The sequence below is a fragment of the Misgurnus anguillicaudatus genome, chromosome 4 (assembly GCF_027580225.2).
Source record: "Misgurnus anguillicaudatus chromosome 4, ASM2758022v2, whole genome shotgun sequence".
Taxonomy (NCBI): domain Eukaryota; kingdom Metazoa; phylum Chordata; class Actinopteri; order Cypriniformes; family Cobitidae; genus Misgurnus; species Misgurnus anguillicaudatus.
Window position 1 is genome coordinate 11,549,445 of NC_073340.2, and position 21,899 is coordinate 11,571,343.

Consider the following 21,899-nt stretch of genomic DNA (forward strand, 5'->3'; position numbering starts at 1 on the left):
ATCATGTGCAAAATAGTACATGAAAAGATGTTTGTAACTGCATGCTTCTTATTTTGATAGTCTTACTTTGCATCTACTTTTTTATCAAAATGTTTTATGACACCAAGTCTAATTTCACAAGTATCACCCACATACATGTATAAATTATATATAATATAATTAAATATATATATACATGCATTTGTGTGTATTTATATGTACAAAATAATTACACACAGTGCACACACATATATTATTCAAAAACAAACTTTAATTTTGTATGCAATTAATCGCAATTAATCTTTTGACAGCCCTGGTTTTAATTCCTGTGCACTGTTGAAAGCATTGCTGTTTCCTGTTATCACAAGGTCCGTATTCATTGAATGGCTACCGTGTACGAGTTTACAGGCAGGATTCAGCCACCCAGTGGTTCACGGGCATCATCACCCACCACGATCTTTTCAGTCGCACTATGGTTGTCATGAATGACCAGGTATGACTGATTCCATAAAACGTTTTTGCGCTTGAGTAGCATGCAATAATTAACCAATGAGATAATTGCAAAGTATTTTGACGCACATTATTGAATTAGTAATGTCATTATTATAATTGCTTTAAAACACACCAACTTTGTGTTGTAGGTACTAGAGCCTCAGAACGTTGACCCATCCATGGTACAGATGACCTTTCTAGATGATGTGGTGCATTCTTTACTGAAAGGAGAGAACATCGGTATCACATCACGACGCAGGTCGCGCTCCAGCCAGAACAGCAACACTGCCCATGTGAGTGGATGTCACACAAACATATCTCACCATGCTGTATGTGCATCTGTCGCTAGACGATCCACTCACCTGGCTTTCTGGATCGACGTTGTGTTTGTATTTGTGTCGCGTGCATGTCTGTATGAGTTTGCGTCTGTGCCTCTCGCTGGACGTCTGCCGTCTGTGTCTGTAGCTAGCTTTGAAGTAAAGTTCCTATGTGCTTTTTTTGACTATCGTTTAAAGAAACCTAGAGCCTTGTAGAAGAAACGTATGATTGCTCCCTTCATCATTAACCAGACTTCTCTGTTCCACCTTGTTTTTGTTTTGTTTGTTTTCTTTCTTCTCTGTTTCCCTGTTTTAAACATTAATTGGGGATATGCAAGCAGACCACAGGAGGGAGACCAAGCGGCTCTACAGGAAACACTCAGGTACCGGGCCGCACCCCCCTCCCCTCTCCATAGATCTAGAGCTGCTTTATATACACAGTATATACATACACTGCAAAAAAAAATCTCAAGAAAAAAAATTATTGTTTTAAGTAAAAATATCTAAAAATTATTGAGTTGAGATGCTTTTTCTTGATGCGCGGAATGACCCAAGCAAATAAGTCTAATTTTTACACCAAAAATATCAAATTTAAGTGATTTTGTGCGTAAAACAAGCAAAAAATAAATTTTCTAGAATTGTTCTTGAATTTAGTGTTTTAACAAAAAATTTCAAGATATTTTTGCTTACCCAATTGGCAGATTTTTTTTGTTTGTTTTAAAATCACTAAAATTTGATATTTTTGGTCTAGGGACTGGACTTGTTTTCTTGGGTTGTTTTGCTCATTAGGAAAAGGCGTCTTAGTTAAATTTTTTTTTTTGGATATTTTTACTGAAAAAAAGGAAAAATATTTTTTTTTCTTGAAAATAATTTTTTGCAGTGTATACACTGCAAAAAATGTCTTTCTTACTTAGTATTTTTGTCTTGTTTTTAGTACAAATATTTTAAAATTCTTAAATCAAGATGCATTTTCTTGATTAGCGAAATGTATCAAGAAAATAAGTCTAGTTTTTAGACAAAATAAATCTAATTTGAGTGATTTTGTGCTTAAAACAAGCAATGGCGTAAGTTTCCTAATTAAAAAAAAATTGAATTACGAGTTTAGGATTTTTTTTTCTTACCCCATTGGCAGATTTTTTGCTTGTTTAGAGCACAAATTTACTTAAATTTGATATTTTTTGTCTAAAAACTCCTCATCAAAAAAAAAAAAAAATTGCATATTGATTTAAGAATTTTTAGATATTTGTGCTAAAAACAAGACAAAAATACTAAGAAGAAAAGTTTTTTTGCAGTGTATATATTAGAGCTTTCAAAAGATTAATCGCAAGTAATCGCATACAAAATAAAAGTTTGTTTTTGCATAATATGTGTGTGTGCTGTGTGTAATTATTATGTATACATAAATATGCAAATATTAATTTCCATGTGTATATATACTCAATAATTTTTATTTATTTATACTTGTATTGTACTTGTATTTATATACTGTATACGTAATAATTACACATAGCACACACACATATATTATGCACAAACATTTATAACATTTATAATTATAACACAGACATTTATTTTGTATGCAATTAATCGAGATTGATCGTTTGACAGCCCTAATATATACATATATTTATCACCTGCATATCCCTGTGTATTTATTATAGCTGTCTCTATAGAATGCCTGTCCCGATATATCACCAGTGCTTCTTCTCCAATAAATACTTATCCCGATTCACACGCTCTGCTTGCATGTATTAAAGGGGTTTGGGATGAAAGTCTTCTTTGAACTGCTTGAGGGTTTGAAAGTCTTTTTAACAGCCATAGGAACTCTTCTTTCAAGCCTAGCTCTGTGACCACATGTTTTACAGACGTGTGTAGTGCAGTCGTTGCTGGCAAGGAAGTGTTTTTTGCCCTGGTATCGGTGGTGGTTTTCAACGCTTCCTTACACTCTATAGCCAAGTGGAATCCTTTTCGAGCCCTCTCATGCTTGTGATTGCTGTTTGTGTATGCGCTGGTGATTTGCAGGGTCATTACACACGCGCCCAGGCTAACAGCCCCAGACCCGTCATGAATTCATCCGGCTCCACCCCGAAACAGGCCTCTCAGCAGCAGCAGCAATCCCAGCACGCTCAGCCGCAGGTATCCCAGCAACACCAGTCGCCGCTGCAGCAGTCCTCGCCAGGTCAACAGCGAGGCTCACGATCTTCGCGACGAAAAGGCTCCGACAGCAGTATTCCAGATGATGAGAGGATCAAAGATGAAAAAACAGACAGTGGAGGAAAAGGTAAAACGCAGATTTAAATCATTAAAATGATCACAGCGCTTCAGTGATGATCGCAGCAGATGTCATGAGTCAGGGACAAATGTAACAGGATGCAAAAAGCACAAGGTGGTAAACATGCCATTTTGTTAGTCACTTAGATTCTGATTGAATATTAAACATCATGTTCTGATTTCCTCTGATTATGGTACAACTAAGAGGTTTTTTTCTTTTGTTGTGGACAAAGTTTATTTATTAACTTTTCGTGCTTTTGGCAATGTTTTTAAATGTCTTCATAATGGGTGGGAATGTGATACTCTTATATGTGACTACTCTCTTTAATACTGTGTTTTAGCCTTTCTTAATGAAATATATGGTGATGGTATTTGTAAAAAAGATGATTTTATAGTTCAGGTGGCGGCAGATAAACAGTCAAGCGGTGTCTTCACAAAATTTAAATCTGGTATTGAGACGCGTTTCGGTCAATCGGATTATAAGTGGACGAAAGAGACACATTCATGTTTACACTTGGGGCCAGATTTACTTAACGGGGCAGATTCCAAAAAAGCGCAGATGGGTGTGGTAATATCTGCGGGTTATTTACTAAAAAGGCGCAACTTAAATAAAACAGGCGGAACAGCCGATTTCAACGATGAACCAAGCAATCTACTAAGAGCAGCACAAATTCCACTAGTCAACATTTGAAGTGAATCAAAACTTTTCCTAAAAATGGTCTTAAAACCAATACCCAATTCCCGGTTTTGGCTTAATACATCTTTGATGAAGCTTTTTGATCCACTTTAAAATGTTGACTAGTATAGTTCAGGGTTGCAAATAAGCAGAGCTGATAAGGTGCAGGTGATCTACTAACACCTAATGCGCTTGAGCTCAGCACCACCGTAGCGGAAAATTTGTGTTGTGAAATCCCAGCTTACAAAGCCATAGTACACTGAAAAGAACTGGAGTACAAAAAAAATGAAGGTTTACAAGAAGTTTTGAAACAGCTGCTATTGTGTGACTGCTCTTAGTGATTCCTCCTTATTTCCTCCAGCAAAAAAAAATTAAAATAACATGGCTTGGCAAACAATATGTTTGTATAATATGTTTCTCGCATTCCAAATAAACTAGTGGAAAAAATCCTCTGCCTTATACCACGTGCTCTCTAATCTGTGCCAAGCCTTCTCCAATCAGCTGCAATTGCAGCCATTTCAAGTGCAAAATTATTTAAGACATGCTTTTTTGGTGTTAAATAATGGCGCAAATACCAACATCACATAAATTTTGCGCCTAAAAGGGAAACTCCTAGAAATGCATATGCAATAAGGTCAGTCGCAAAAATAACTAGACCACACTTTTTCAGCGCTAATTATCCACTGCACATCTTTAGTAAATCACAACAGTCATTATTTAATGCCAAAATTGTGGTTTACGCTGGCACTAGCTGTTAGTATATATAGAAATGACACCTTTAAACTGACACGCACTTATATTACAGTAGGTGAGATTACATCAGCTTGTGTTGCTTTTGTACTCTTATATGTGACTACTCTCTTCAATATTGTGTTCTAGCCTTTCTCAGTGAAATATATGGTGATGGTATGTGTAGCACATAGCAGGAAGATAGCTGATGGGTGTCTAATAGTCTTTGATTTATAATTGAAGAATGGAAAAACTTACAGTGAAGGTTCCAAACATGGATTTTTCTGTGGTGAATTTCATGTGCTTAGTTTTTCACAAAAAATGCTCTAAGGACTCAAAGGTCTTCGATTCAGTCGTGTATGGGTTCTGATGTGAAATGGAAGCACAATTGCGCCTTAGCACTCAGAGGAATTTAAACATAATGAATCTCGTCTCGATTGATTGGATCTTCCGCTGTTATGGCTTTCATTTTATACCAAGGCTATTATGTTTTGCTCGGGCTGGTGGTATACATTTAAGTCGAGAAGTTCTAGACTAAATGGTTGCCTGTAAAAGATAATTTGGATTCTTCTCTCATCATTCTTGCAGTACAGTGTTTGTCATGGTGTTGGGTGTTTGAGAGATGAGGGGAGTGCTGCCACCGCAGTGAAATTGACGTTTTAAGTGTTCATAAATTCAACCAAGCTTCCATCCGTCAAACTTCTAATGCAGCTCTTAAGATTCAATCAGCTTTTAACCCAAGTACAAAATGACATCATCCTGATTTGTGCTTGAATAGTCAATTGGATTGGGTTTCTTATGCACTCACTGGTGAGACATTTTACGTCTGTCTTTTTAAGCTTTGAAAGAGCCTGACATTGTGCATCCCTTTGTCCTTTTAGATTCTTCGAAAAACAAAAGCAAGCATATAAACAAGCGGAGGAAAGCAGATGAAGAGGAGAAGAAGAGTGGTCTTAAGCGACTCAAAACGGAGGCGTCCGACATGTCTGAGAGCAGCGACTCGGACTCCAACAAGCGGAGCGTAGACTCCTCCTCGGAGCAAAGTTCTGAAAATGAGCTTAAATGCAAGAGCACTTTGAAAGCTCCAGACGATGAGGAAAAATCCCTGGGATCCAAGTCAGCAGATGAGTTGAGTGTAATCAACAGGCTATCTCCGTGGGACGAGATGCAGGTGACGGACAAAAGCGGAAAACCTGTGGACGTAGCTCAACTGGCAGAGTGTGAGCGGACGGGGGAAAGGCGATCTCCGCTCCCCTCTTCGGCCACTTCCTGCACACAAAACCAGGGCCCGGGGCTGGCCGAGGTCCAAAGTTGCATTGTTGAAATGAGGAGCACTGTGAAAACCGTCCCCAAGGACCATTACGGTGCAGGGACGCCACGGACACACACCCCCAAATGTGTGATTGATATCACAGAGGACGGCAACACGCAACCCAGTTCCAGGGAGAGCTTAGAGGCTGTATCGGCACTATTGGTGTCTCAGAAAAGTGATGTATACGTCCCTGAATCTAGACATTTGGTGCTTAACGTCTCTGAGTGCAGGAGGCCGGAAGGTGTGCAGCAGCAAAACGCTCGCAGCATAGGCAGCAAAATTGAATTCGCACACTCAGAGGTCATAAGACCGGTGACACCAGTGAGCGAGTCTGCAGCTCTAGGTGAGAGAGGGAAGCTCCAGCAGCCGTACACATCTATGATTATTAAAAATGCCTTGTTAACAGAAGACATCAGAAAACCTCAGAAACTTAGTCCCTCCCCTGACTTACCCAAACCCAAGTCTAACTCGTCCCCCGACATCCCCAAGCCCAAGTGCAATCCTTCACCTGACATCACACGGTCAAAATCTCACAGCATTCTTGAGTCCTCCAAACCCAAACCAAATATATCCCCTGAGGTGTCCAAACATAAACCGCGTCACCCTGAACACCTTCTTGCAACAGGCCGCTCCGCACTCAAACCCGAACAGGACATACCTCGCTCTAGTTTTAAGCCTGTGCCGGCCCGTGGGATGCTGTCCGAATCCACTAAAAGCCCACTTGTCGTAGACAAAAACGAGCATTTTACGGTTTACAGAGACCCTGCGTTGGTTCGTCCAGAATCTGAGAACAACCATGTGGCCTACCTTCACCCACACCTACATTCCCTTCACAGTTCCTCTCACTCCACATGTCTAACGCCCAGCTCACACCACCTCCTCCCCTCTTCCTCCATTAGTCATTCAGTACACCACCCACACCTGCTACCCACTGTGCTGCCCAGTATTCCACCATCCTCCCTCCTGAGCAGCCATCCCAGGCTGGACTCTACCGGCCTTGGACACCTGACCCTGGCCCACCACCATCCTCACCACCAGCAGCAGCAGTACCTCCAACAGCAGCTGGCCCAGACGCATGGAGGAGCCTCTTACAACCAGCTCGGAATCTACCCCATCATCTGGCAATATCCCAATGGGACCCACTCCTACCCACCTGGATACAAGTGGGTTCATCCGGAAAATGCTGTCAATTCAGACTCCAGCCTTCGTAGGGTATGTGTTTGCCTGTCTATTATCCCTCTTTTCCCTGTCCCAGTTTAATTTTTTAAGATGTCTTAAGTTTGATAGGGCTAATCTTTATTCTTTTAAATCATTGTTGTATTACATTAAACATTATTTTTGCACCCTGCAGTGTGTGCATGTATGTACCCCATTATGTACTGTTTGCCACATCTTTAAGGCTTTTAGGGATATAGGAAAAGAGCACAGAATGATACACATCAAGACAATGATAGCATGCAAAGGAAAGCGTGTGTTGCTTCAAGTGCATTGTGACCTTGTGTTTGTTGATGTGTGTTTTGCAGAACACCCCCAGCCCTTGGTTGCACCCGCCCACCCCTGTGACTTCAGCAGACAGCATGGGGATTTTGAGCCATGGCCCTGGTAGACCAGCCAGTGCCGATCCACATCGACCCATCAAGATCAGCTCACACTCCAGCCCACCTCTCTCCAAAACCCCAGGAGAACTCCACAAAGAGTGAGCACAAACACACATACTTGTCTCTGTCTCTGTCTGTCATTTACACGTAAGCGCGTAATCCATTCCCACAGTCCTGCAGAGCCAGGAATGGTGCCTAGCTGTTAAGTACCTTGTGACCTGAGGTGGAACAAATGCCATGTTATAGAAACACTGTACGCTTATTTAGTGACTGTGCTCGTAATTAAACTATTCTATATTAGCCAGATGAATATCTGCACTCATTTAAATCCCTCTTGTATAGTAACCTAATATCCGAGAAAGAAACCAGGCATCACTCAAAAACTTGCTCATACATTTGGGGTAGTGATTTGAACAAACTCTTAGTCTTGCCAAGAACCTTTTAGACAAAACAGTCTGTCTTTTTTATGTGTTTTAGGTCTCGTTTTAATTTGTGTTAATGGTGTTGTTTAGGGGTGTGATTTTCTGAAGTAAACTCTACCACAATAATAGAGTGAATTGTAAACAACTAATGACGTGGCACAATTTTTGCCAAAAGGAGGTGGCTCATCTATTGCGTAATTGTTTATGTCTTTATTTGATGAAATCAGCACTGAATCCTTTGAACACTTGTAACTCTGAGTATTGTTTCTTTAGAGAGCGAGAGAAGAATGTGTTTGTGGATTCTATGCGTAGTCTGGCCAGCAGCCACCTAAAGCAAGAGCAAGATCGCAGCCGAACACCCACCAGCAAAGAGCTGCATCGTCTCTACATGGAGTCCCCCCACAGCAAACAACAACCCACACGCATGCCTCAAGAGGGACCTGACCGCACCAGCAAATACAAGGAAGAGAACCGTCTTATCCTTAAGGAGAGCATAGAGGTTGCTCCCTACACCGCCAAAATCCGCTCCGGGGAGACGGAGCGTGAGCACTACTCTCGCATGTCCTCGCAGCCCAGAATTCACGAAAAAGAGGTGGACCACTCCGATCTGTACAAATACAAACACGCAGTGTCTCAGTCCCTTCCTCAAACCAACTACTTCACTACACTTTCTAATAGTGTTGTAAACGAGCCGCCACGACTTTACTCATCCAAAGATTCATACTTTGACAGAGTGCCCCCAGCCTCCAGCCCCATGTCTTTGAGCACATACAGTTCTGGTCATACAAAGTCCTTGTCCAAACCTCCCCCTCTCATTAAGCACCAGCCGGAGGGAGAGGGGCTTGTGGGCAAGATCACCGAGCAGCTCAGTCAACAACCGCCCATGCACTCACTCAGTACCTCAGTGGTGACGGTCACCGAGCGCTGCAGCCCAGCAATTTCTCCTTCTGCTCAGCCCAAGGGCATGCCAGCCCTGCGCAGAGCGCCCGTATTTCACCCGCCCACCCAGCACGCGCTTGACCGCAAAGAAGGGGCCTACGGCCGCCTTTCCCCGCCTACGCTAACCCCCATCCAACCCGTCAGTTCAGCGGGAAAGGTGTCAGAACAGCAGAAGCCACCCACTCTGCTTCCAGAGCTCAGGGATGATAAGAGCGGAGCCGAGCTGGGCTCGGCCGAGCCCTGGCCGACCGGAGGAGAAGCAAAGAGCCATGAAAAAATGGCATGGCAATCTGAGAATAGCCAAATCAAGCCACAGGTAGCCACGGCATCTGTTATTGTCCGCCCTTCTACTTGCATAAAGTATGACGGCTTGGCAGGACCCAAGATGGCCTCCAAAGAGCTGCCTGGTGGTCCATTGGTTGTTGGTCAGAACAGGGGATTGATGGCTGAGAACAGAGGATCTGGCAGAGTCATTTTACCAAACACAAATGTGAAAGATGCCAGTGATCAGTATAGGAAAAACTTGATTAGAGTAACACAAAGTAGCATTTCTAGCTCAGTGGTGGCTGTGACCAATTCTGTGTGTGGCGCTAGTGGTGATGAAACCACTGCAGCTGCCACTGGCATGTTTAGCTCCGAGAACCACAGTGGAACAGAGCTGCCCTTCTCCATCTCTGGCACCAGCAGCAGTAGCAAACCGGACAGCTCTGTCTCCAGAAATCAGACTCCCAGCATTGTTGAGTCACAGGAGGGTGGATCAAGAACCACTTCGCCTAGTTCGCTATCTCAAGCCAGCCCTGTTGGATCTACACAGGCCTACTCAAGGAACTTCGTCCACCTGAAGAAGGCCAAAGCGGCTCTGGCGGCAGCGCAGTCCCGTGGCTCCAGTAGCGCCTCTGAGAGCGAGAGCGGTAGTGTCCGATCCTCTCAGGAATCGCCCACCATCAACCAAGATAACTCTACGCACGGAAGCCCTGCCAGCAAAGCCAGCCCCTTGCCCAACGGACAGCCAGCGCAGGTATGCCAGCAAAACTACCACAAGCTCAAGAAAGCCTGGCTCACACGGCACTCTGAAGAGGACAAAAACACAAACAAACCTGAAAAATGCATGAATGCCATTTCAGAGCTAATTAAGCCATGCACCGTTAGCCTGATCGCCTCCGCATCCAGTGATGTGGACTTGGGCAAGGACAGCAAAGGACAGGAGGACAAGTTGTCTCAGGAGGACAGAAAGACACGTCGTGGCCCCAAGCGCCCATACGAATCGGGCTCGGAAAGCGGCGATGACACGGACTCTAGCGAAAGCAAGCTAGAACAAAGGACTAAGCGTCAACCCAAGCCAACATACAAAAAGAAGCAGAACGACATGCAAAAAAGAAAGGGAGATGGTGAGAAGGACGAAGACGAGGTGAAGACGAACTGTATTTTCCGAAGTGCCAAGGAGAAAACAAAACTCAAGCTGGCCAGTACCAGTAAGTGCACCACCAAGCAGATTAAAGCTGCACATGTTTGTCTTTTTAATCTTTCATTTGAACTTTATTAATTTTACCTCTGAAACTAATTTTCTTTTCGGCTAGACTTTGGCTAGAAAGCAGTCGACAGGTCTTGTTTTAAACTACGGTGCTACTATACTGTCGTAGGTTATGCATTCTTTCTTAAAAGGATAGTTTACCCAAAAATAAAAATTCTGTCATTTTTCTCACTCTTATGTTGTTACAAACCTTGATTTTTTTGTTCTGATGAACATGAAGGAAGATAGAAAGGCCTCACACTGCAAATAATTACTTTCTTACTTGGTATTTTGTCTTGTTTTCAGTACAAACAATTCCTAAGATGTATTTTCTTGATGAGCAAAATTAAGTCTAATTTTTAGACGAAAATATACAATTTAGGTGAATTTGTGCTAATGGGGTAAGATCATTTTTCTTGATTTTTTGCTTAAATTAAGTAAAAAGTTCAAGATTTTTGTACTGAAAACAAGGAAAAAATACTGAGTAAGAATGTCATTTTTTTGCGATGCATTTGCTGCCATAGTATTCTTTGGTCCTACTATGGCAGTCAATGGGGCGTCCGATCGATTTGGTTACAAACATTTCTCAAAATATCTTCCTCCGTGTGCATCAGAACAAAGCAATTTATACAGGTTTTTAACAACATAAGAGTGAGTAAATGTTGACATATTTTTATTTTTGGATGAACTATCACTTAAAACGCGGGGTGCACGATTTTTTCCAAAACACACTTGTAGCCAATCAGCAGTAAGGGGCGTGTCTACTAACAAACATCGTTGCCTGGGTTGCCTATGTGTGGGCGGGTCTATCAAAAGAAGATTTTATTGGGGCAGGGGCGTGTTTGTTTAGGTGATTTCAAATGTCAACATTGGCTTTCAGAGATCATGCACCCCACCTTTGAATTAAGTATTTAGAATAGTAACTTTATTCTAGTTAATGTTAATCTAATAAATATATCTACAAAAATAACAATAAGAAGAAATGCTTCTATTGGGATATATGAAGCCTCCTGCAAACTTTTTTTTTATGACTCGAGTCATTTTTTTTGTGAAATATACCATTTCATTCAAAAATGTCATATTATGAAAGTCAAATGGGTTAGGAATTCTGTTTCATGTTGACTTTAACTTTGGGGTTATTTGAAGGTTTGTGGTGTGTGAGAAACAGAGGGGGGATGTTGGATGACACAAAGAAACATCTGGATGACAGCTGTCGAAGACTTCTAGAATGTTCACAGTAATGTTCTGCATTGTGCAAGAGCACCAGAGCTTTTATTGGGCCCTTCTGATGATTGTTGTGTAGAAAAATAGAGACTGTTTGTAATTTTATAGCCACTCTAATGCTTAAGGTCACTTTAACAATTTAAGGTCACAATTTACTGTTTTCATAACTGAAACGTCTGGTTGTGATAAACAAAACAAAAACAGCAATTCACTCTGATATCACAGACAAGATTTAACATGTAAATGTATATGTGACCCTGGACCACAAAACCTTTAGTCACATGGGTATATTCGTAGTAATAGCCAACAATACATTGTATGGGTTAAAATTATAGATTTTTTATGCCAAAAATCATTATGATATTAAGTAAAGATCATGTTCCATGAAGATATTTAGTACATTTCCTACCGTAAATATATGTATAAAGCTTCATTAAATAAATATTGACACTTTTGGCTGGGTTTGTGGTCCAGGATATCATACTGTATTTTATAGTACAGAAACTGTAATAGTCTAAGTAATCATCGTTGATCTTGATCTTATAATTATCGGTAGTAACCATTTTTTTGGCCGATCAACAGAAGCTGTTATTTTGCCTGATGTCAGTTCACAAATTTACAAACAGCTTATGTCAATAGATTTTCCCAATTTTTTTGTTTTGTTTAGTAAGATACAGCCTCTAGCATATTCGTTAATGTTTTTAAAACTGGCATTGTGTTATGTGTATACTTAAATACGAGTAAATTCATGTGTTTAGTTTTGAAATATTTTTATGCTGCTGTTCTTCTGTTTCTCATTATTCAGTTGTTTATGTGCTACTACTGCTTTTATATGCACTATATTATTATGTTTAGTCATTTATAAAGCGAAGTGTGTAATCATCGTCTGTTCAGATGGCATTCCGCGGTCAGTGCTGAAGGACTGGAGGAAGGTGAAGAAGTTAAAGCAGACGGGCGAGTCCTTTCTGCAGGACGACTCGTGTTCAGAGATCGGCCCCAACTTACAGAAGTGCAGGGAGTGTCGCTCTATCCGCACCAAGAAAGGAGAGGAACCGGCGCACTCGCCCGTCTTCTGTCGCTTTTACCACTTCCGTCGGTAAGTGTGACCACAGCATCAGACCACATCTTACAACACGAAGTGAAATACCCACCATTACCCAATGAATGCAGAGTTCATTGAACTTTATTTGTGCCTGTGAAGGGAAATAATCTCAAGGTTGCAAAAAAAAACACACTGTAGAGGACTTGAAGTATGCAGGAAAAGAAAATACAGAATATAAACAAAAGAAACAATAACCTTGTAAATAAATACAGTGTCCTCCATAAATTTTGGGACAATAAAGGCAAAATGACTTTACACATTTATGCATAAACACCTTGTGAAAGTGGATTTTGCATAATATGTTCCTTTTAATAAAATGTGACATTCTATACTTGTGCCTCATATTCATGTCACAAATTTTGTGTTTTAATTTGATGAAAAAAGGACACTTTACTTTTTTGAAAATAGGCTTATTTTCCAGCTCCCCTAGAGTTAAAAAATTGAGTTTTACCATTTTTGGAATCCATTGGTGCAGCAGGCGCAATGATACTTTTATTTTTTCGTCTGTCTTAGTACACGATATCACTACAGTTTTAAATAGGAAAAATAGCTAAAAATAGGTTATTTTTGAGGTTATTTTCCGATTCAATGATTTATGCTAAGCTATGCTAAAAGTGGTACCGCCAGACCCGGAGATCGGCTGAATGGAATCCAAAATGGTAAAACTGCCACAGTTCATATTAAATTTTGGTCAATTCAGTGTTTTAGCTGTGAGAAAATGCACAATATAATAAGGTGTGATACATCAGATGACACCTAATAAATAACATTTAATTTATGATTTATTATGACAAATTATTTTCTAATTATTTCCTTTCTTATCTCTATCTTTTTATGCATCTCTGTACAGCACATTGTTCAGCATGTGCGCTGTTTTTAAATGTGCTCCATAAATAAATAAACTCGAAACGTAGTTTCGAAACAAGATAAAAAAACAACAATATTAGATAGGGCTGGGTAAAAATATCGATTCATCAATGCATTGCAATTATTTGTTTCTCAATTCAATATTGATTCATCAAATCCTATGAATCGATTCAGCCCACCGGACAGTGGTGGCGCTGTGGGCAACACTCTAGTGAGAGCGTTCAGCTTTGTACAAGACCCAATATTATATCTCGCAAGACGCGCTTTACCAAAACAGCATGATTCCCATTCTCATTTTCATCTTACTATTTAAAACGGCTTAATTCATTGTATCAAGCCCTCAGTCGCCTCCCTACACCCCCCCCCCCCTCTCATGTTACGTGCAGCGCCTCAAAAGCGCGCGCCCCCTCCCCTCTCTCATGTTGCGTGCAGTGTGCCTCTCGCGCATAAAATACAGTGAAAAGTATTTTAACTCCGTATCCCTCCGTGTACTTTCTTTTTCGCGTAAACGTCAACAGTCACGGATGTTACTCACAGAGAAGATGGATGATCGAGGTTATCATGACTTAACGAAAGGTTAGCAGTAGTGTGTCCCACATATACCCGTTCTCTTGTTGTGAGTCTTTGTGCAAGCAACAACACTGATGAGAAGAGCAACATCAGTACAACCTCAATGTAAATGTATGGTGATTTTGTCAGACAATGTCCTGTTTTTAGCAGCAGTTAAAGAAAGAGCTACTGGGTCGTGGGTCGTTTCTGGTTGTGTTTAGTCACTATTGTATAGACAACAGACCAGATAATATGTAAAAATAACATTCAGTTGTGTTAAAATGCAATATAATGTGACAGATCAAAGAGTAAAACATGACACAATGACGTCACATATATTCTAATCGACGTGTGACGTCATCACCACCACAGTCTCTCAAAATCCTATGGGAAACACTGTAAAAATATACTCGGGTACTTAATTACTTGTGCATTTACTTATTACAGAATCGATATCGAAGCAAATAAATCAACATCGAATTGAATCGAATCGAAGCCTCAAGAATTGAAATCGATTTGAATTGTGAAATTTCTAACATTAGAAGTTGGCCTGAGACTTTATAGACTGATAGTACATCAGTAATATTGCATTCATATTAACTATGAGGCTCTTTTCAGACATAACAGGAAAAGTTTCTTGGTCCGTCCTGTAAATACAAGAATTTAGTCTTAGCACATGGAGTTTAACTATTTTTGACATGTATGAAAATATTTATCATTGCTAGGCGCCTCCATGATTGACTTTAATTTAATGAAAGAAATCTTCCAGAGTGATATTTCCTTTCATTAAATATTGGCTATGTTCAGACCCATCCTCATGTCATGCCATCAGACAGTGTTCACTGCTTGTGCTTTTTTCCAGCCTGTCTTATGTCAACAGTTTTCCCCTCTCTCATTACGTCTCAGGATCGCTCTTAGGAAGAAAAGGAAGCTCTCTCTAATTCACTTTCTCTCTCATCATCTCTAGGCTCTCTTACAGTAAGAACGGAGTGATCCGGATCGATGGCTTTTCCTCTCCTGATCAATATGACGAAGAGGCTCTCAGTCTCTGGGCTCCGGACGCTTATGAAGAAAACAACCTGGACCTGGAGACCTCCAAGTATATCCTCAGCTACATCGGCGACAAATTCTGTCAGCTGGTCATGACTGAGAACACAGCAGCTACGTGGATAAAGAAGGATGGTGCGTTATCCTGATGAATACCATACGCAGCCCAACAGAGATCAGATATTCACATTACACATAGTTAATCATTATCACAAAAATAAATCCAGATGCCATTTGACACTTGAAACTGTCACTATATACAAAAATATTTGACTGCAGAATTGCACAATTACCTAAGCCGAATTAAATGTAACAGAGAGTGGTGTGATAGTTAAAGAGATACGATAGACTATACAACATAGACGATCTGAAGTGATGTTCGCTGACTTATTAAGAATGCAGGAATCAGAAAATCTGAATATTCATTTTATCCGACTCCTGTTTGCTTTGCTCTGCAGCCAAGATCGCCTGGAAGAGAGCGGTGCGTGGGGTGAGGGAGAGCTGCGACGCATGTGAAGCCACATTGTTTAACATTCACTGGGTCTGCCAAAAATGTGGATTTGTGGTGTGTTTGGACTGTTACAAGGCCAAAGAGAGGAAAAGCTCCAAAGGTCAGTCATCATTTTCAGATTCACCTTTGTACACTGACCGTGCTTGTTCAATCCTGCCCGCCGTGTCACCTGTGTGGTGTGGGCAAAATAAAATGTAACATTTGATTTATTTTATTATATTTAATGTAGTTATTGGTGGTAGTGCCTCTGTAGTAACCTGCTAATGTTTCTGTATGAGGGTATTGCACAACAAACTTTCGTATTCTGCAAAACAGGTCACATTACTTCCGGTTCGGGTCTTTTGCATTTGCTTCATTAAATATAGAGAAGTTTTACTGAAGATGCCTTTAGAGAAGCTACGAAAGATACGCATAACCAAAGTCTATCACATATACAGATATGATTTTTTAAAGTTGTATTATTTTTTTCTTTTCACTGACATTTGGATACTTAGTAAGGGACAATGTATAGGGTTGTTATCGCAGAAATAAGCCCTGAAATAAGCTTATTTGTACCATCTGCCTGTACATTATTCTGCTTATAACATGGCTATTTACCTTATAAGTAAGGTAAGGGACATTAAATATTGCTCATTTTTAACGAATGCAGACCGTCTGTGGGGAAAACTCGTTTACTTTCGGTTTTAAAAATAAGACAAGACGTTCAAATGTCCCAAACACACAATTTGGTTTAATCATTTGTAAATATAATGTCATATATGTTATTAACTCTTTCCCCGCCATTGACGAGTTATCTTCCGCAACTTATAAAACCCGGAAGTATTGCTCTAGGGCAAACAGCTGTATGTCCGTGTATGTTTTAAAGATCGCTCTGCATCTGATCTCTATCAAAAGTCCTTCACAAAAATATAATTATCTCAGCTTTTTACTCAAAATTTTGTGTTTTTGATGAAACCTACACATATTTGAGAGGTGATAAAAACAGAACACATGAAGGTAGGATGAAACTGATTTTTTTGTTTGAAAGCAGAGGGTCTGTTCTTTTATTTCATATATTGTATGTTTATATATTTTAAAAGGAGCATTTTCTGGAAGGCATTAAACTTTTGTGAAAATCATGAAAAATGCTGGCGGTGAAAGAGTTAAGATATAAGACGTATTTATATTAATTTTTTGTGTAATATTAAACTGTACCTGTCAAAATGATTTGCCTAGCCTCTAGCGGCCAGGCGATGAATTGCAGTTTAAGTCACTTCCATGTTGGCTTCTTCAGAAAGATCGGAATGTTGCCCCTCTGGGTTACCGTGTGCTAATAGTTTTTAACGGTTATTTAGGAATAACAGACCTGCAAATGTCACAACTGGCCAATCAGAAATAAGCATTCCAATGAGCTGTGTAACAATTAAGGAATATTTGACGACGGGTCATTGAATTTTTAGGATTATTATTCAATTATCCTGCTTATACTACGGTTACCACACCTCAAGACATCGATCACATGATATATATTAAAGGGATTCATCTTAAATCGCTATTGTGAGTAGGACTATTTTTTCCGCGTTTCATTCAACGGCTCTTTTGCTTATTCCAAAACGTCATTTTAAAGCTGGCAATGGAGGTTTGAGCCGTTGATAGCATTCTAATGCAGTTATTAATGAAGTTATTAGAGAGATAGCGACAGAGACACAGAGTGAGAAAGAAAAAAAGAGCGAGAGAGAGAGAGAGAGAGAGAGAGAGAGATTATGTGCGTCTCTAAACAGCGCTGTTATTGCCTCAGAAAATCGTCTGTCATGTTGTTTTTGTTAGTCCGTTATTACAGATAACTATGATCAGCCAAACAGATTCAAGCATTCATCAAACTCGTAGTATAAAACAGATTATACCACAGGGCGGTTGAATGCATTATTCTGATTAGTTGAGAAATGTTCCACAGGTATACATTATTTTTTGATAAACGTGCACCTGATTTATCAAATGTCTTAAAATAACCATCAAATCAATGTTTGTGGTAACCAAGATATAAGACTGAATGATCCTTTTAATTATTTCAAAATAATGTGTAATGGCTTCGCGACGTGCCATATTACCACCTTGGATGTGCATTATTTTTAAATAACTCAACAGCCCATCATCGATTATTCCTTACATAAATGCAACACATAAAAATATCTATCTAGGTTAGCTGAATACCTTAAAAGTTTATAGATATTGCCACCTATAGTTCATACTGCTTTTACCATTTTCTTCGACAAACGGAAGCAATGAGACCTGTTTTCCATTTTGTTCATGTGACAGTCGCTTAAAAGCTTATTAAAATATTTCTGTTTCTGTCACACAGATGATTTGCTGAAAAAAGAGACACTTTGTGTTATGAAGTCTTTTGTGTATTCATAGTATCTTGAGTTAATAAATAGACTTTCAATTTAAATCAATGGTTTCACTTATGCATGCTGTAAGCTGTGTTTTTTTTTCATTTGGCTATAAAATAAATATGTCCTCATTAAAGTGAAAACTGCCCATGACAATCAATTTCAGAGAGCAAATATTTGGCCCTTAATGCTGTAGCCGGAGGGCTGAGAGTCTGATGTCCTGAGGTGGACTCTTTTGATTGACAGGGCTGGTGTGTGCGTGCATGCTTGCAGTTGGCACCGTCTGGCTCGGCTGGCTTTGGCTCTTTTACTGTGCCTTTATTTAAATCCACCCTTCCTTCAGCAACTCGTATTCTGCCTCAGGGCATTAAATGATCCTCTGGAGAGGTTGTTTCTGCTGAATCACACCCGTGTGTCCTTCCCCTTAAGGCTCCAAATTCACTTTGAACCATAAACAGAGGGTCTCCTTCATGAGAAACTGGGCCATCGACGGCTTTTGTATCTGTGACATCGCATTTAAACGTCTGTCTTTTGTTTTTACCCAGACAAAGAGCTGTACGTCTGGCTGAAGTGCGTCAAGGGACAACCTCATGATCACAAGCACCTGATGCCAACACAGATCATTCCAGGAATGGGTATGGACTGAAACACTTTGACTCCAGCACAATGCCAAATTCCTGATTGGTTTTAGTCTAGCCTTTAGAAGGTAGGATTAAAAAGGGAGTAGTTTGATGTATCTGTTGTTTTGTCTTTTAGTTTTGACGGACCTGGTGAGCACAATGCACATGCTCAGGGAGAAGTACAATATTAAATCACACTGCTCGTGTACTGTGAAGCAAAACGCCCTTCTCAGCAAGCTGCCGTCCACCAATGGCGTCTCCCAGGTGTGTGTTTCTTTCATCAAGTGACAGATTTTATTAACTAATAGTCTGGTAGGCTTATTTTATTAGGAGCGAATGAAACAGAGGCTGCAGGGAGGTTTAACATTAAAAGCATGTCTGCATCACGTAAATGATGCTGTGGACTTTAATCAGGTCAGACATCATACTTAATTTGACACAAATATAAACAAGGCCTTGAGGATCCACTTGCAATTAGATTGAACGTGTATGTGTGTGATGTATAAACACGCTGATTTTCACATTTTGTTCCTCTGAGGAATGTTGAACACAATCCCGCTCCGTATAATGTTCACACTGTTTTTTTCCCAGGTATTACAGAACGTGCTCAATCACAGCAACAAGATTTCTGTATGCAAGCCCGAGGCCGGCCAGCAGAACTCTCCTCTGAAAGTGGAGGCCAACGGAGGGAGCAGTCCGGCCAGCGACACCAGCGCCGACAGCAAGTTCACTCCGCCCGAGTCGCAGTCGCCGCTGCACTTTTTGGCCGACCTGGCCGAGCAGAAGTCCCGCGAGGAAAAGAAGGGTGAGTTTGGAATGAGAGAACTTGCGGTCGGCATGTTTTTTCTTTCTTTGGAAGTGCGAGTGTGCCAGCATTCCACACTCCTCACGTTTAGTGGTGCGCATTACGGGTCTCCTCAGTTCTGATCAGCCTCGCCTAACCGCATGTTTATCCAGTCCTTCAGCCGCTCAGTCACATGCACAACAGACAGCAGTCTTTTAAATAGACTGCACTTCCGGTTTTTGGCACACGATCAGTTTAATGCCAGGGGCATCGCATACTGTAAAAGTTTCTTAGTTTAGCAGGAGGGCTTATATTGCATATGGTGATAAATCTTTACGTGTGGTTACACAGTTAACACTGTATATTTCTGTACGTTGTATTTTCCTTTATCACCATTCGTACAATGATATATTGCAAGGTACTTCGGGTGGTTTAAAGTGAATTGCTGGAGTGGTTGTTTACTGGCCGAAGTAAAATAAATACTTACAGATACTTACAAGTCTACAGAGGCATTCGAAAAAAACTTTCCGAAACTTGTACGAACCCTGACGAAGTGCATTCGGCACAGAAATACTCTGTAACACGCCCAACTGCTTTTTTGACACTTTGTCTACGTTTAGCCTGAGGAAACAACTATATAACTGTGTTAATAAGTGAGAATGCTTGAAATACCATTGAACCTCCCCTTTAACATTTTTTATTTTTGTTTGCTTTGACAAACGCCACATCACAACATGGCACATTAACATTACACCACTAAATTACACATGTCGTATTACAGAAGTGCTGCAAATATTTTGCAAACGCTGTTTATTGTTCTTGAGTTGTTAAGAAGTGTGAAAGAGATTCAAATGTGATGTTAAACCTGCTGTGCTTTTGTCCTGCAGAAAATAAGGAGACGGTTGTTGGGAAGATAAAGGAGGAGAAGGAGCAGTCGGACACGTTAGAAGCTCTGCACAGTAAATCTTCATCTCTGGAGCAGGGCTCTACCCTTCGAGACCTCCTCACCACAACCGCTGGCAAACTACGTCTGGGCTCCACGGATGCAGGCATCGCATTCGCACCCGTCTACTCTACTGCCTCTCAGGTCAGACTTCAGATTAAAAGGCACCTATGGTCCAATTCGGGATTTTTCATTTCCTTTGGTGTGTAGATGTGTGTTAGTTCATGTTAAGGATATGCAAAAGGTACAAACCTTAAAAAAGTAAACGATGACGCAAGTTATCGTCTCCAACAAAAATCTCTACAACAAACACACGGTTTGTAGGCAACAGTTTACTTCCTGGGATTGGTGATGTAGACAAGACCGACATTATCATAATTCCTCCCGCTTTGAACTCAGCTTGTAAGTTAACTCCTGTTAGCATTGAATTGTGAGCGAATCTTTCAAACATGGTAAGGAGAGTCACATTTTCGTCTGACATCAGAGGTATTCAGAGCAATCACAACAGACAGATTAGCTGGCCAATCAGAGACGCAGCGCTTTTCAAATCGATGAGTTTTGTACAAAATCCATGCGTTTTAGTAAGACGATATGTGGAAAATAATGTGTTTTTAACCATAAACCACGCAAACACATTGTATTATAACAAATACACAAAATAACGTTGTTTTTAGCAATGAAATGGGTGCTCTCAAATAATGGGGAAGAAAAGAGTTCTTATGACTTTCATGTAGGGCTGCAACAACTTATCGATAAAATCTCAAAAAATCGATAATGAATTTCATTGTCACTGAATTTCATTATCAATTAGTTGGTCTGTGATGTCACATGCTTTGGCATCACCGTAGTTAAACTGGGACTGCTTAAGTCCAAACATAGAGGCTTAGTAACTCACCAGCTAGTTTATAACTCAACTCTTTACTTATATTCGGTTGCACCATTTACAGATGTTTCTTAAGCTGCAGAACGTAGCTTAGTAGGTCGTAAGCTCTCCATAAAGTAAAACTGCTGTAGTAGTCGCATAGAATGACGTTTATTTTCCTTATACCCAATCACCCAAGCCTTATTTAATGGGCTATAACAGGAAATAGTCTGAACAGTACGTAATTGAGTCAAACTCATTCTTGATCTCGCCTAAACTGAAATTGTCGATTATGAAAAAGAATCATTAGTTAAAGCATATGTTAGATCAAACTCAAATTACACAAAAAATTCCTAATTGACAAATATATATCCCACACATGGAAGTTCTTAAGAAAATTATAAGAAGTGCGTAAGAAATGTTCCTAAATCTTATTTTGAACATTGATGGATACACAGAAAATTAAACAGTTCTTGAAAGAATATCGTTGACGAATTTGTGGCTCTTCATAATTTATACGAGCTCATCGATGTAATAATCTGGCTGACATCTTATTCCAATCGTTATTCATGGACAGGGGCTTCCGTAAATATTTAGTTCCAACGTATTGTTACGTTTAAACTACGTTTAATGGTGCAACGCAAAAACATTTAGTAGTGCGTAAGTTGTAACTTAGTGCCCATTTACGTCGTAACTAAGCTACGTTGTAACTTACGCACAGCTGGTGCAACCGGCCCCAGATCACTTCAGAAAATATAAATTTACTCGTTTAACAG

The 21,899-nt window shown here is 40.2% G+C and overlaps 1 protein-coding gene across 4 annotated transcripts in view; it reads left to right on the top strand.

Moving 5' to 3' along the window:
• The window catches only part of jmjd1cb (jumonji domain containing 1Cb), a 163,282-nt gene that overhangs the window by 127,044 nt on the left and 14,339 nt on the right, over nt 1–21,899 (top strand). For 2 of the 4 annotated variants that reach the window (XM_073866687.1, XM_073866691.1), the window contains 14 exons: nt 348–472; nt 621–764; nt 1,127–1,171; nt 2,811–3,069; nt 5,346–6,988; nt 7,300–7,472; nt 8,070–10,207; nt 12,364–12,565; nt 14,955–15,169; nt 15,493–15,645; nt 18,460–18,549; nt 18,671–18,798; nt 19,126–19,339; nt 20,206–20,405. In XM_073866687.1, the coding sequence (XP_073722788.1) occupies nt 348–472; nt 621–764; nt 1,127–1,171; nt 2,811–3,069; nt 5,346–6,988; nt 7,300–7,472; nt 8,070–10,207; nt 12,364–12,565; nt 14,955–15,169; nt 15,493–15,645; nt 18,460–18,549; nt 18,671–18,798; nt 19,126–19,339; nt 20,206–20,405 (5,729 nt within the window). The remainder of the gene's footprint in view (nt 1–347; nt 473–620; nt 765–1,126; nt 1,172–2,810; nt 3,070–5,345; nt 6,989–7,299; nt 7,473–8,069; nt 10,208–12,363; nt 12,566–14,954; nt 15,170–15,492; nt 15,646–18,459; nt 18,550–18,670; nt 18,799–19,125; nt 19,340–20,205; nt 20,406–21,899) is intronic. The other 2 variants (XM_073866688.1, XM_073866690.1) reach the window with 2 other exon arrangements.